Genomic DNA, 14348 nt, shown 5'->3' on the forward strand with positions numbered 1-14348 from the left:
AATTGCTGGATAAGCAAGCGGGCATGGGGGACTGCAAGAGTGTACTAGCTCAGCAAATGAGACTGGTTGTGAACCGGTAACAATCTTCTTTCAATCAGCCCAGTTTTAAGGCCGTAATCTCCCCTGGTCAGAGAAGGTCTCTGTCTCCGTGTTGTGTGGCTCCGAGAACAGCCTCGGTCCTGCGTGAGGCCGTGGGCACCGAGGGCAGGCCTCTGGCTGTGGCTTACAGCTCTGCTTCTTACTCTGCATAAGCTGATCCGCTTTCATTTTTGCTGGTATTCTGCTTGGCATTCTTTTTGTGAAGTGCTTTTTTGTTTTGTAAAGACCTATTTATCCCTCCCTTCCGTGCACCAATGGAGGTTTATTAGATCGTGTGGCAGCCTGCCATCTTCCTTATTAACCAAGCTTTTTCCCAAATAAACATGTTCCTTGTGTGCATGTCTCCTATTTATGATTTACTTCCCATTATAAAGCTACAATCTACAATATTAAAAATAATACACAGACAGATGTTTATGAGAGGTTGAACAGGGTTTTATTGTACTGACTCTGGTATTTGTGGTTTATATTTCTTTAATCTCTAGCAAAGTATGCTTCTTCCCGCTCTCTCCAATTTACTGCTTCTGTCTCTTATTATGCTTTTAACAGGTGATGATGCCCTTTAAACATATTTTCTTTTAGGGTCTAACATGCTGCAGTATGAACAGGAGTAAGAAGAAATATGATGACATACTTAAAATGGAGTCCTTATGTAAGAAATTAGAAATTAGACCTTTATTCTGGAGATCTAGATCCACCCGGAGGCAAAGAGATTTTCACCTTCCACTTACATGACTTCAGTAGGGTATTTGATCACCCTCTGCTGGCCATGCTGCCCCAGCTGCTGCCAGTCCATTGGATTTTGGGAGAGTGCCTTTACGCTTCGGTTAAGTCCCAGACATCACTTAGGATTTCATTTTGTGCATTCAAGCACGTTACTACAGTTTAGTCACAACAGTTTGAAATCACTGGCTGCATATATAGTTTTTTACTTTTTATTTGAATGGATGGAACAGAATTCTGCCCCTGGGTCAGATAATCATCTCAGACCCATTAAATAAGTAGCTGTGACATGCATCATAACAGTGGCCTAAACCACCATATTTTTTCAATATGACACTTTGTTGCTTTTTTTTCTTGGCCTTTGGTTGGACTTACATTAGAAAAACAAACAGCACTTAGCTATAATTAAAAATGCCCTACGGTAAGTGGAGTGACAAAACAATGGGAATGCTGTTCATATGGATGAAGTCAAGTGTAAATGAAGTCTAAAAGAATTAAGTTGAATGCAAGTATAAAATTATCTTGTTGGCTAGGCACAGAAAGTGTAAAATAAGCCTACCCAACACATCAGATCTTGCATTTCACAATTAAAAAATCTGATCAGGGGAGTTTTCTGTATCATGATGCAGACCCATCTTTAGCTGTTCAACAGAAACATAACCTTCAATTACTATTTGAAACTATTTGAAATTAAGTCATATTAATTAGTAATTGTATTTAATTATACACACAAGCATCTACCTTGAACATGTGTGCAATATACTTATTTGTACTACTTGCATGAAGTTTCTAAAAAATAGGAAGTGTTCATAATAGTATTCTTAGCATTCCTTTTATTTTTTCAGGGTAGTCTAGTTCTACCTGGAAGTATGTTTATTAAAACTTTATGTTGAAGAATCACTATATCATAAAGATAAATTTTTAAATTATGCTCCAGGATAATTATGAACATAATTATAAGAAGGGTTGATTTTTTCAACCTCCAGTAGCTGTCATCATGCTTCAGGTTTAGCTCTAGTCAGAGTCTTGCTGACCAATCGACTGATGTTTCAGTAATTGCCACTTGAAAATGAAAAGGGAAACTGTCTAGCTTTGAAACATTATTCATGAAAGAAGGATCATGCTGGCTTGTTTTCAGAACAGGAGCTTTTACCCCTGTTCTTGTCTAGACAGGCCAAGTACAAGACTTTGTACTGAAAAAGGCTCTCTGGTGTGTCATTAGGCATATTGGTCTAGTCTGGACTGGTCTGGATTTCCCTGTTGGAGTGTTTTGAGGTCACTCCTTGTATTTTGGTACAGTCCTCTGCAGGTTTATTTCAGTTTGATGAAACTCTAATATTTGCTTTCTACTGTCTCTGTCAAGCTGAATTTTGAATCCACCTTGCATTACAAGGAAGGGTTCTTTTCTGGTTTTAGTAAAAGCACACACTATTTAAATGCATTTACTATGCAAACTAATTTAAGGCACTGAATTTTGTTTACAAGTTACAAATACCAGATCCTAAGTATATTCCGTGTTCAGAAGTATCTGTATATCCATTGAATAATCTGTTTAATTAATTTGTCCCATTTCTACAGTACATTTTTCCTTTCAATATTTCCTTCAGACTTCAACAGAACGTGATTATGCAGGCTAAGTTTTGCACTTTTGTGGCCTCCATTAGATATTAAATTTTTTTAGATATAGAAGTTATTTTTGCACATGCATGTGTGAGGGAAAAAAAAAGGAAGTCAGCGCTGTGCAGGCACTGCTCAGCAATAGCCAAAACACTGTGTGTTATCAACAGTGTTTTGATCACGAATCCAAACTGCCACCATACAGGCTGCTGTTACAAAGAAAGTTAACTCCATCCCAGCCAGGCTAATAGAGGATGCCTGCTTCCTTGGCAAATAGATTTGGTGGGAGATCACAAGGCAATATGATTTTTGACAACATGTCCCATGTTAAAATCAGCACACAATTCCCATAGTATCACAAGCAACCTTCCAGTCAATGTGGGCACATCAAATGAGGACAAGAGGCCCAATGACTCTTTTTTTTTATGCACCTTGACAGTGGCAATTTTCACATATCTGAGGGAAGAAGGAAGTAGCCATAACATTTCACAAGAAAAGTTGATTGAGTCTGTGTTTTGAATCCAAGTTTCAATGTGATGTGTTATCTATGACAAAAACAAAAAACCCCGAACCAAAACATCTTACAGCACAAATTCTTTCCTCTGGTCAGTCCTCTTACGGTAATGTTAGTTAAAACCCAGAACTTTACGACTTTAATAATGCTACTAAAACTGTAATGCTTTAGTCTTTTGTCTGAAAACTGTATCTGGTGGCAAACAGAAACGTAGCATTCTTAGCTTTAATTGCTTTTGAGTTTACATCTTGCTTGAGCATTTGCTGTCAGCCATGGGGGAAGCATGGAAAGCGTTACATTAGGACTCAACACAAAGGCACTGGAAAGCATTAAATAGTATAGCCAAATTAGCATGCCAAATATTCTAACTTCAAGCAATATGGTGTTTGACATTTGTCTTTCAAATAGAGGCATTATGTTCTTTACCACTCTGATTTCATCCTGTGCTATATTCCTTTTCTTGTTCCACTTTCTTCACGAAATTGCAGAAACGAGTCCTAAAACATTGTAGTTATCGTATTGCTAATATCGAGGTTGGTCTTTTAAGTCTCCTTTTGAAAACTAACTGTTAATGACCCTCTTAGTTCCTTGGGTTTCAAAGGCTTACTTCATTTGGTTATGAATTTTTTTTTCATAGTCTATACTCAAAACATAAAATCTAAGCCCTTCAATGCCTTTTCAGTTTTGTGTTGTAGCAGGGAAGGACAGGGCAACAAAAGAACTGGGTAAAATACTTTGTTTCTACAGTATTTTATTCTACAGTTTTAATGGTTCAGGTACTACAGGGTTACATTGAAAAAGCTTAAAGTTGAGGACCTTATTTAGACAAATAGTCACTAATTTTGTAAGTGCAGTTTGACCAAGTGAAAAAGAAAGATAGAGTTCTTGTTTTTTTCCCCCACAGGAAATGCTTATTTTCCTTGCGTAGCGTTTTATGCCTTTTATTTATATTCCTAAGTAGCATTTTATATGTTACAATGTTGATGCATACATTTTTTATTGCAGCAGGTTCTTGCTGATATGTGTATAAAAATGTCATTAATATTCTTGAAAAGTGTTCAGAATGAAGTTTGCAAATCACTTTTATCTACAAAAGAAATTTGCTAAGAAAAAATAATTTTTTACCTTTCTCAATTTTTTTCTCTCCTTTCTTATTACCCTGCTTATGTTACACAACAGATACATGTGAGTAAGTATCACACCACAGGAACTGGTTTAGGGGCTTTTTAGAATTGGAGGTCCTGTCATATCAGTTCGGAGTAAGTGCAACTGCTGTTAAGATTAGAGGAAAGTCTCTTGCTGATCTTGTTGAAGATTAACAAATGCTGTCTCTTTGCTGGGAAGAACCAGAAAATCATCTTTCTGAAGCAGAACCAGCCAACCCAAACTGCAGCCTTAGGGAAGCCCAGAGTTCAGGGAACAGCGCTACTTTAATAAACTACTTGTGAGTGTTTCTGTTTGCTTTGCTTCTGCTTGTGAATGACAATCACCAGAATTTGTCAACATGCTGGTAATGTAATCATTAAATTATAATTTGTCTAGATATAATGTGTCCTCTGTTCTATATGTGTAGTGTATTTAACTTTGGAACAAGCCTAGTGAGAAAGCTTTTTATGATTGCATTTATATTTTTGTGAACATTTCTTAATTGCAACTTCAGTATTTACTATGAAGTGTACTTTGTGTCATAGGAACTGTTCTCATGACAGAATCATATTTAGGGGAAACCGTTCTCTTTTTTTGGTAATGAAAAAAATGTGAAAACTATCATTTCTGCATATAGCATTCACTTTATAGGATTTCAGAAGTTTACTAATTTTGTAAAGAACACTAGCATGTGGAAGTTCAATGTGGAAACACCAAGCACTTGATTGCAATTAGCTGTGAGACTGGCAAATTGTCTTTGGGAGGGTAGTTAGGGACTAATTGTGTCCAGACAGGATTGGTCCTGGTTACAAACTGTTGCTTTACAGCTGAAGCAAGACTTTTTTTGATGTGAGACAGTTATTATTTTTATTCATAGTGCTATCTTTCCCCAAATATGCAAGGTGCCACACAAACATGTATGACAACGTGGTCTGTGTCCAAAGTGAACTGTAATCAACATGAACTATAAAAAATATTGCTTATTTTTAAAACAGTTGAATTTTCCCAAATGGCAAATCTGGTTTACTAGTGGATTGATTCTGATGATCAGGAATGTGTCATGTGTATATTTATACATGCAGTACTATAAATACAATATGGTTTATTTTGGTGCTGAAGTGCCAAAGACCCATCCACTATTACAGCACCTGCTTGAAATATATAATCTTTAGTATCAGTTGTTCTAGCACTGAAGAAGGGTAGGCATCAATTTTCTCATACATTTTTTTTTGGTTTCTTTTTTGCCTTTCAGAGTGCAAATTCACCTGCGCCAGTGGTAAATGCTTGTATCTTGGTTCATTGATTTGTAACCAACAGAATGACTGTGGGGATAACAGTGATGAAGAGAACTGCCTGCTTGTAACAGAGCATCCACCTCCAGGCATCTTTAGCTGTAAGTACTGGCTCTTTGTGTGCATCCGTGTATGTATGTACATACAAGTCTGTTTGGAAACTTGGTCTGCAGTATTATATCAAGGGAGGGTGAGACAGAGAAAGTAAATACTGTTTTTCTCTGCACTCAGTGTCTAAACATGGAAATTTGTACCCATGCGAAGGGAGTTTGTGCTGCAGACACTGAGGTTATAATCATGTGGATCATATGTGGCCTCTGAGAAAGACAGTGTAATTAAATAATTTGTTTTCCAAAGTTCTATAAAATATTTTCTGCTTTGTCTGTGTAACAGTCTTTATGCGCTACTAAGACTATTAAGAAAGTTGTAATCTTTCCAGTCATCATTCCTGTTGATCAAATGCATTTTATTGGTGCTGAGATCAGCATCATTTGATAGGTCACTGCCCTTTTGTAGGTATATATTTTATATATTTAAAATAGCTTTAGTTGCTATTCTTTAGTGCATAAATATTGCACATAAAGTGCTAGAGTTTATCACCAGAATTGCTTTTTTAATGCTTTGCCCTCAGTGATGTACACTGAATTCAGACTATGATTTTTGCGTTTGTTTGTTTGGCAATAATTTATTTTCAAACCACAATTCCGCTTTCTGGATGGGGGGTAAATTTTCCAATAATGTTTCTGATGTACAACAGAAGTGATGTTATGTTACTATTACTTTCCAAACGGTTTGGTTCTGCCAATACTGACATCCCTGAGCGTGCTATTTCACTTCTGGTTGTGACTATGGCTTAGGAATATCTGTGTTGTTATAAAAAATAGGAATTGTATGCAGCATATATCTGTAATTTTTGTAATGAATGCATGGACCTATAAGCAGGATAAAATCAGTGTAGCGGATTCATAACAGAAAGTCAAATCAAGTGTTGAATATATGCTTCTCCTCCTCTGCCTTCTAACCTCCAAGTGAACATGTTCCTAAATGTACTCTAAATTCTTTTAAGTGTTTTTATACTTCGTGGTACTTTGGTACCTCTGCAGTGATTTTAGTGGCTTTGAAATAAAAATGACCTATATATTCTTTTGTGCTATTTCATTTTATTTTTGTTTTAATTTGTTTGGTTTTTATTGGAACTCTCTCCAAAGCCCCAGGACAAGTTGGTGATGGGTCCAGACCAAAATGTCATGTATTTGCCTATAACCTTGGCTTTTGAGTTGTAAAAAAGTTATACCTTATTATTTCTTCATGCAAAACTTGCAAGCATATCTTTAAGGTTCAAATAGATTAATTTTTTTTTACTAGGATACTGTACAGCTCTTCTCTTAAACCAAGCCAGCACAACCATTTGTCCAAAAAGGGCCATGAAAATCACAGTGGTAGCAGGTGGAGGGGAAGAGCTTTGGTGGCAAGCAGCAGCTGGGACATTGCAGATGGTGGCCCTGCACAACTGCAGTGTGACGGTGGCACCCTGTTTGTTCCCAGGTGGAGCTCCTAGGTGGAACTTTCCCAAACCTTCTTAATCATGGGGTCTCATAACCTAGGCGCCGGTGGTTTTTCAGGACCCCTCTGTGTTGGTGGCTGTCATGCAGTAATCACAGCAGCATGATCCAGGATCTGCAAACTTCCTGGTCTTCCCCTAAGTCACATCTGTCCCCTCAGGCATTGCTGTAGCTCCCGAACAGGCACGTTTGTGCCTGAAGACAGGTGTGCCTGGAAGGGAGCAGTGCCGGTCAGCTGGCTAGTCATCCCCTCCCCTCCAGCAACAAAGTTTATCTGGACCAAGCCGAACTAAACGTGTCTCTGAAAAACCTTCAGCAGCAGGTTTCCTACTGCTTTCATTGCAGTTAGTGTGTTTAATGATCCTGTCTCTGTAAAGTCATGCAAGTCAAGGTGGCAGCAGAAAGCTAAGAAACTAAGAAACTATTTTTCTTAGTTTTCAGTAGACTTGGAGAAAAATAGCTTCCTCCTCAAATCAGGCTTTTACAGATGTGAGGACTCTTACCACTCATCTGTTAGTTACCCTCTGTGTGAGTTAAAAAGAAGCCAAAAACCCCCAAACCCCCAAGTTCCTTTGTATTAATTGTTTCCTTAAATCTGTTGTATTCGTTCATTTTTTGATTCTTTCTAAAATATGGTGTCCAATAGTCCTGCTACTTGAGACTTCCCAATTGTTGAATGAAGGGGAATAATTAGGTAAACAGTCTTATTAAGTCTTTCAAGAACTGCGTTTGCTGGTTTTGCAACAGCATTGCAAATGAGGAGTTCGTAGAGGAAACATCTGATGCATTGCTAGGAGCATTTGGAAGTGTTTAACTTTTGCTTACCTTGTAGCAGAGAAAGAAATTCATTATTTTTTGCATTTGGGGATATTGACAGTGTCTGTACTTTTTCATTGCAATAAGGACTGTGTGACAAGTGCTGGTAAATAAAGGGACTTCAGTTTTAAGTAAAAAAACCAAATCCCAGTGAAACAGAATCCTAATGGTGAAACAAAGAGAAAAAAGATCGAAGCCAGATGGAAAAATAATACGACCATAAACAGTATTTAAGTTATATTTATCATGTTTTGGCCGTTAAACAGACTACTACATGGTAGAAACCAGTGCCACTCAGTAATAGGAAAGAACATTATTATGGACATGTCAGTTGGTTGTGATGGCTTGTTCCAGCTTTGAAAAAATGTTTTTAGAATACTTGCCGAAGTGAGGTCCCCAGGCCTTAGAGGGATGACATGTTGAATTAAGAAATGTGTGCATGCTTTTGCTCAATGATTTTAATGGGGATCCCTACCAGAGTATACCCTAGTGTATGCTCTTGAAATGTCCCAGCTGAGGAGGCTGCCTCTCAACATAAAACTACAGACATTCATTGGGCTCTAATTAGTAACAGGACAGTAGTACAGCTCAATAAGAAGAAAATGAGTGTTAAAAAAAAAAATCACTTGAATCTCAAACCAAGCATTTCTTTCTGGTCAGTGTTATATATCAACTCTGTTCTTGCATCTTCTTGCTTGTGTGCAGTTCTTAAATGGGAAGGAAACTGCTGAAAGGAGCCACTTTTAAGTTTGTGCCGGTCTACATCCAAGCAGCGTGGCCTGTTTGTCTCATGGACTGCCCTTGCCTTTACCTACAGCATGTTTTCACTACAGTGGTATGCCTTCCCCTCAGCTGTTTGTTCAAAGAATCCCTTTCTCATGCTGTATTCAAACCTTTTATCCTCCTGTGGTGGAAAAAATATTCATCTCATTTCACAGTTATGCACAGACTGCCCCCAAACAATGTCTAGATAAATAAATTTTCATATGAAAATTCTGCTTTAGTTTATTTAAGCAGTATGTGCCATGTTAGCAGTAGCCCATATTTCCCTGCTACTGAAGCATTTCTCATTTGTGTTCTTGCCAGCAGCCAAATCCAGAATGTCTTCTTAGAGCTTTTTGTTTAGTTTAGTTAAGTTGCATGAGCAATGGTATAGAAAGATAATTTTTGTGGGTGATCTGCTTCCTGGATCTCATGATTATAGGAGATGCTATCTTACTGTGTTGGAGAAGTTTAGATCCCCTAGACCTAGTGTTCCTCTCTCCTTGCCATTCTTACATATATTCAATGTGATTCACTGTTAATTCCGTCTTTTAAACAACAGAATGGTTGGGGTTGGAAGGGACCCTAAAGATCATCTAGTTCCAACACCCTAGTTGTGGTAGGGACACCTTTTACTGGAACAGGTCGCTTAAAGCCCCATCTGACTTAGCCTTGAATACTTCCAGGGATGGGGCACCCACACTTTCTCTGGGCAAGCGGTTCCAGTGTTTCCCCACTCTTGCAGTAAAGAATTTCTTCCTAATATGTAATCTAAACTTCTTCTCTTTCAGGCCGTTACCCCTTGTCCTATCACTACATGCCCTTGTAAAAATGTTGCTACTGAATTCAATGTCTCACATGTGCACAGTAAAATAAAACGTGTATTTCTGCAGCCCTTTTGTTTTATTAATTTTCCTTTGCTGACTTGTACATAGGGCTTCCTTATGCTGCTGCGTGGACAATTTATTTTGTATAGCACAGAGAAATCAGAGGGCAGCTGGGGGAAATCTGTACCACATCCGAGGTGTGTTAGACTCTGATATTAGATGACACAAGCTGCAGTCCAGCAAGTTGGTCAAAATACATGCTAAGGCATTTAAGCTGAACATGTTAAGGTAACAGCTTGCCTGGTATATGTTGGGACTCAGGTTTGGTGATGCACATTGAAGCATGCCTCCCCTCCTCAGTGAGGACACCCCAGTGTTACTGCACCTTTCCCTGCAGGTCGCCTTCTGCATAGCCCATGTCAGCTTTCAGTAGGGCTACTTGTTTTTATTTTCATCAGCTATGAAGACTTATTGATTGAGATAATGGAGATGACTGTTCTTTTAACACTATTTGGAGGTCAAGGGTGTACTAAACAGCACAAAGGGATGATAGGAAAAGTGAGGTGAAGAGTGGAATTTTAAACATTGCAGACTTGGCCCTGGCGGCAGCTTGCTGCTCCATGTGACCTGCAAAATTTGGACTCCCAAGAGCTGAAACAATGTGGCTGCTTCTAGCAGGACACAGTTCATTTGTTTGAGCATTTCCCTTTGTTTCACAACAAATGATCAGCCTGCCTTGTCCTGCTAAAAGTAAATTAGATTTTGAAATGGGAAGCATGGTCTGTTGTCTGCAGACTGCAGTGTCCAAGTCACGCCTCATTGAGAAGGGTTGTGATGGTGGAGATTTTAGTTTATATAATTGTTTGGTAGAAAACAGTACAGGTAGTTATCTTTGCTGTGATCAGTACGTGTTTTGTGGGCATATCAAACACAAATATTGACAGGCATGAGAATTTACAGGAGAGTGAAATAAGTGAGAATGAATCCTTCTTGTCATGTGCAAATTATGTCTACATCAAATTTCAAGTTGTCAGCATTGATGGAGGTGATGTGTCATGGCTGTTTTGGCATAGAAGAGTTTGCTGTAGGAGTTCATTTTCCTCTGCAAGGTAAAAAAACCCAAACAAATCAAATATATAGCTCTCCCTTTCACCACCCCCACCTACTGCTGTCAGCTCTGAGCCTTGTAGGGATCTGCAGGGGGTTGGAGAATGATTCTGTTTTAAAAACAAAAAGCTCAATCAAAGGAAAATATTTTGTTTAAAGAGACCTTTGGCATCCCCCTCTGACTGTGACACCGAATTTGTGCAGATAAAAACAACCGCTTAGATTTACATTTTGATTGTGTTTCTGCTTTCATGTGTGCCGGGCTGTCCCACTTCAGGTGAAATTTATCCATTTCTTTAAATATTTAGCAGTCTAGCATTGATGTTAATGAAAGTCTGGCACTGCTATTTTGAGCATTGCAACAATGATAGTAATTTTCAGTGTCAGATTACTGCTTCTCGGAGGAAAAGGGAGATGGGAGGAGGGAAGAGCAGGGAAAAAAAAAAATTGTTTCGGCTCTAATAGAGTTTGTCATCAGCCTGGCTGTGCCAGACAGATGGATCATGAATACTGTCTAGACGCTCTCTGCCTGAGTGGAGCTGTGGTCTCTAAGGACAAGCAGTGAGACGCCGGCTTAAGTGACTGGGGAAAGTCAGGACGTGCTCCCCTCTCACCAGATAGCGATCCGGGCTGATCCTGCCCGGCGGTGCTGCGAGCCGGTCAATACCGATCTCAGCTGAAACTTGGCTATTATGGGGCTTTAGGGGGGAAAGGAGAGGGATGTTGTTACGACGGTATTGATTTCAGTTGCATCTGCCCGGGGACCGCGGGGTGATTTAGCCGGGAGTATAGATCTCGGGAGGGGGTGGATTGGGAGAGCTATCATCTGGCCATAAAGCATATGCATGAAACTGCACAATCACCTGTATTTGGCGATTGCTTTAGTCACAGTATATGCTTGAAAACGCTTACTTGCTTGCTTATGTTTTCTTTATTTGGCCCACTTGTTCAGAAGGATTCATTTCTTCTCCCTACCCGGGGCTCCCTATGTCCCTCGCTGTTAAGATGAGGTTACATGAGGATGCCTACAGTTTGGAAAGGAGAAGTGTGGTAACCAGGTGAGACCCATAGCCTAGGGCGGATCTTGTGCTGTTTAGTGATCTCTCGTGTACTTATCCCTTCTCTGTCACTAAGTACAGTTAATGATAAAGAGATTTCTAATGTAGACGGAGCAATAAATATTTTTTGACGAGTGGAGTTTTAACAAAAACTCAGTGTGATTCATATGCTAACGTATTTAAAAAGCAAGAGGTTCTCTGGGGTTCAGATTACAGAACAAACCATATTGCTCTGGATTTTAGTTCTGTGTATATGTAACTAAATACTAAATAGATATTTTTATTTAGAAAATCCAGTTGGTTTTCAGCCTGTAGTGCAGTCTTGTTTCTTGAAGTGCTATAAGTAGATTCTGTGCTTTATTTTGAAATAATTTCGTCTTTGCTTACTTTTGAAGCACATCATGGAATGTTAGCAATTAATAGAAGCTTGAAAATTTGAAAAAAAGGTAAAACATTAAGGTGACTCTTGTATTTTCCCTTAATATTTTGTATGTATTTTTAAAACCACTTTATTCTCTGATGTTTGATAAATGAAATAGAATGCTGGTCCCATGAATTCTGTAACAAAACTGCAGTGGAATTCAGTAATGCTAGAGGTTTACCTGTTCTTCATCTGGAGCCTTACACTTAGTGACTCAGACAAGCCAATAACAACCATGAAGTATGCTGGTAGCACATCAGGTATTTGCATCTGCTTACAAACAGGGCTGAACTTGGCTCCTGGTAAGGAGTTTCCATGTCACAAAGTTTCCAGCTGAACATGAATCATATTTTTACAGTTAATGAGAAAAGAAAGAAAAATTCACGATGCTGTGCTGTTGAAAATGTGGGAATCTCACTAGCTCTGAAATACTATTTTAGTAATTTGCAGAGTATGTAACTCAGCTGTATCACATTTAATTGAGATCTAGAAAAAACGTTTGTTAGATCTGTTTGTGTTTGCTCTTCATACACGTTTCATTCACCCCTCCTCTGTTCCTGTTAACTTTTAGGAAACTTCATCCAGTACTACACATTACCCTTCAGTACAATTATGCTGGGTAATTCTCTGCTTTCTCCTGTTCCCTTTTTTGGCTACTGATTTCTTACAGATGCAAAAGAGAATTTTAAGTGCTGAACCTGTACTGTATTAAAATTCTCATTCAAAGACTGGCTAGCTTAAGGTTGGAAATCCCAGAGCAGTAGTGCCAAGCACGATGTGACTTTGTATCTTACGGATATGCTCTGGTCTCTGCAAGAGACCAGAGCTGCTCCTGGACCACTGTGAGGCTGGGAAAAGACCTCCCACAGACTCTGAAGGCACCCTTTTTACACACAGTTTTCTGCACCAGAAGTGCATAGTAGCATAAACATTTCATCAATGCTGGCCTAAAACTCAAGTATGAAAACCACACTACAATCAGAGATCACAGGCACAATCTTCCCCTGGAGAAAGGAAGAGAATAAACTGTGAGGCAATTATTTTCAGTCGTTATTTCACGTACACTTAGTAGATGCTTGAACAAGGACATCAGAAATCATATAGAGTGTAACTGAGCAACTTTTGTTACTTTTATTTTCAGTCGACATTAGTAAGTATTGTTCACTGCTGCCCTTCCTCACTATATTTTCATTTGCAGGTGTCGCATGGTACTGTGCACTAGAAACTGCCTAGCTAAACCTCAATAAATTTTAGATGCTGTTCTGAATTCCTGCTATGTGAATTTTAAAGCCACTGCTTTCCCCGTCATTCATTCAATTCACATTGGTTATCGCTGGTAAATGCTCATTAGGAGGAGTACTGCATTTGTACTGTGTTTGTACTTGGTTAGTAGAAGAGTGGAGGAGTACTCAGGAGCTATTTCTTCTGTATAGCATTGGAAGCTGTTCAGGTGCTTAGGTAGTATGAAGATAACTTGTATTTTCATACAGTTTAAAGTTTTTTGTGAGTTGGTGTTTTTAAAATAAAATTATTAAAAAAACATGTAAGAAAGGGACACAATGAAACAAGATGACCTTCCTTCTCTAGCAATGCTGCAGACTGTGATTTGATTGCTTTTCATTCTGCATGCGAATCTGACCATTTATCTTGAGAAACTCTTCATCTCCCTGATGAAATGAACCACCTTAATTTTTCTTGAGCAGGCTCATCATCTCCTTCTGCTTTAAAGGAACAGCTGAGATGAAGGTGAATTGGGAGTTTGCTTGTAAGTTCTGGTATGAATAAATGCACTCTGAAAACTTTCTGAACTTTCTATGTAGATTAACCTACAGGATAGCACTCAAATTGATGCCCGTGCTTTTCAGTGATCTCTGCAGTGGTCTGTATTGTGAGTGAAATGATGTTTTTCCCTATCATGTAGCGTTCAACCAAAGCACGTTGGTTTGGTCATTAGAGTGCAGCTATTTTTCTCAGATGGAAGGCCTGAGAAACCCTTATTTTCTCTATGGTTTTGCAAGCTCTTGAAACTGGAATAAGCCACAGTTGCCTCTTGTGGTTGCTCCCTCACTTGTCCCTATGCAAGTGTTTGAGAAGCCACACAGAAGTTGGGTTGGTGACTGGTCTGATTTGGATGACCTCAGAGAAACTTCCACTTTGTTTTGGCTAATGTCTTTGATTCTGTTCTCAGCTCAGCTGTGCAAACTCTTGTGCCTGCACAAAGCAGAGGAAAGTACAAGTGGCTCTGTTCAGTGGTGCTTTATCCTTGACTGGTTTAAGGGTTCCATGCCTTAGTCCTTGCCTCTTTACAGTATATGCTAAAAGACCTTGGGAATTAAGGACTAACCGTTGCTTTCCTTTTTCACCAATTCTGAAAATCTTATCATTTGTCACTTTTTGTAATAGA

At 38.8% G+C, this 14348-nt stretch overlaps 1 protein-coding gene across 6 annotated transcripts in view; it reads left to right on the plus strand.

Annotated features, from left to right (window-relative positions):
- LDLRAD4 (low density lipoprotein receptor class A domain containing 4) overlaps nucleotides 1-14348 on the plus strand; it is a 278422-nt gene that overhangs the window by 131121 nt on the left and 132953 nt on the right. For all 6 annotated transcript variants that reach the window (XM_027677179.1, XM_027677146.1, XM_027677153.1 and 3 more), the window contains one exon: nucleotides 5352-5492. In XM_027677179.1, the coding sequence (XP_027532980.1) occupies nucleotides 5352-5492 (141 nt within the window). The remainder of the gene's footprint in view (nucleotides 1-5351; nucleotides 5493-14348) is intronic.

This window comes from Neopelma chrysocephalum, unplaced genomic scaffold, assembly GCF_003984885.1.
Source record: "Neopelma chrysocephalum unplaced genomic scaffold, ASM398488v2 Primary Assembly neopelma1_22, whole genome shotgun sequence".
Lineage (NCBI taxonomy): Eukaryota > Metazoa > Chordata > Aves > Passeriformes > Pipridae > Neopelma > Neopelma chrysocephalum.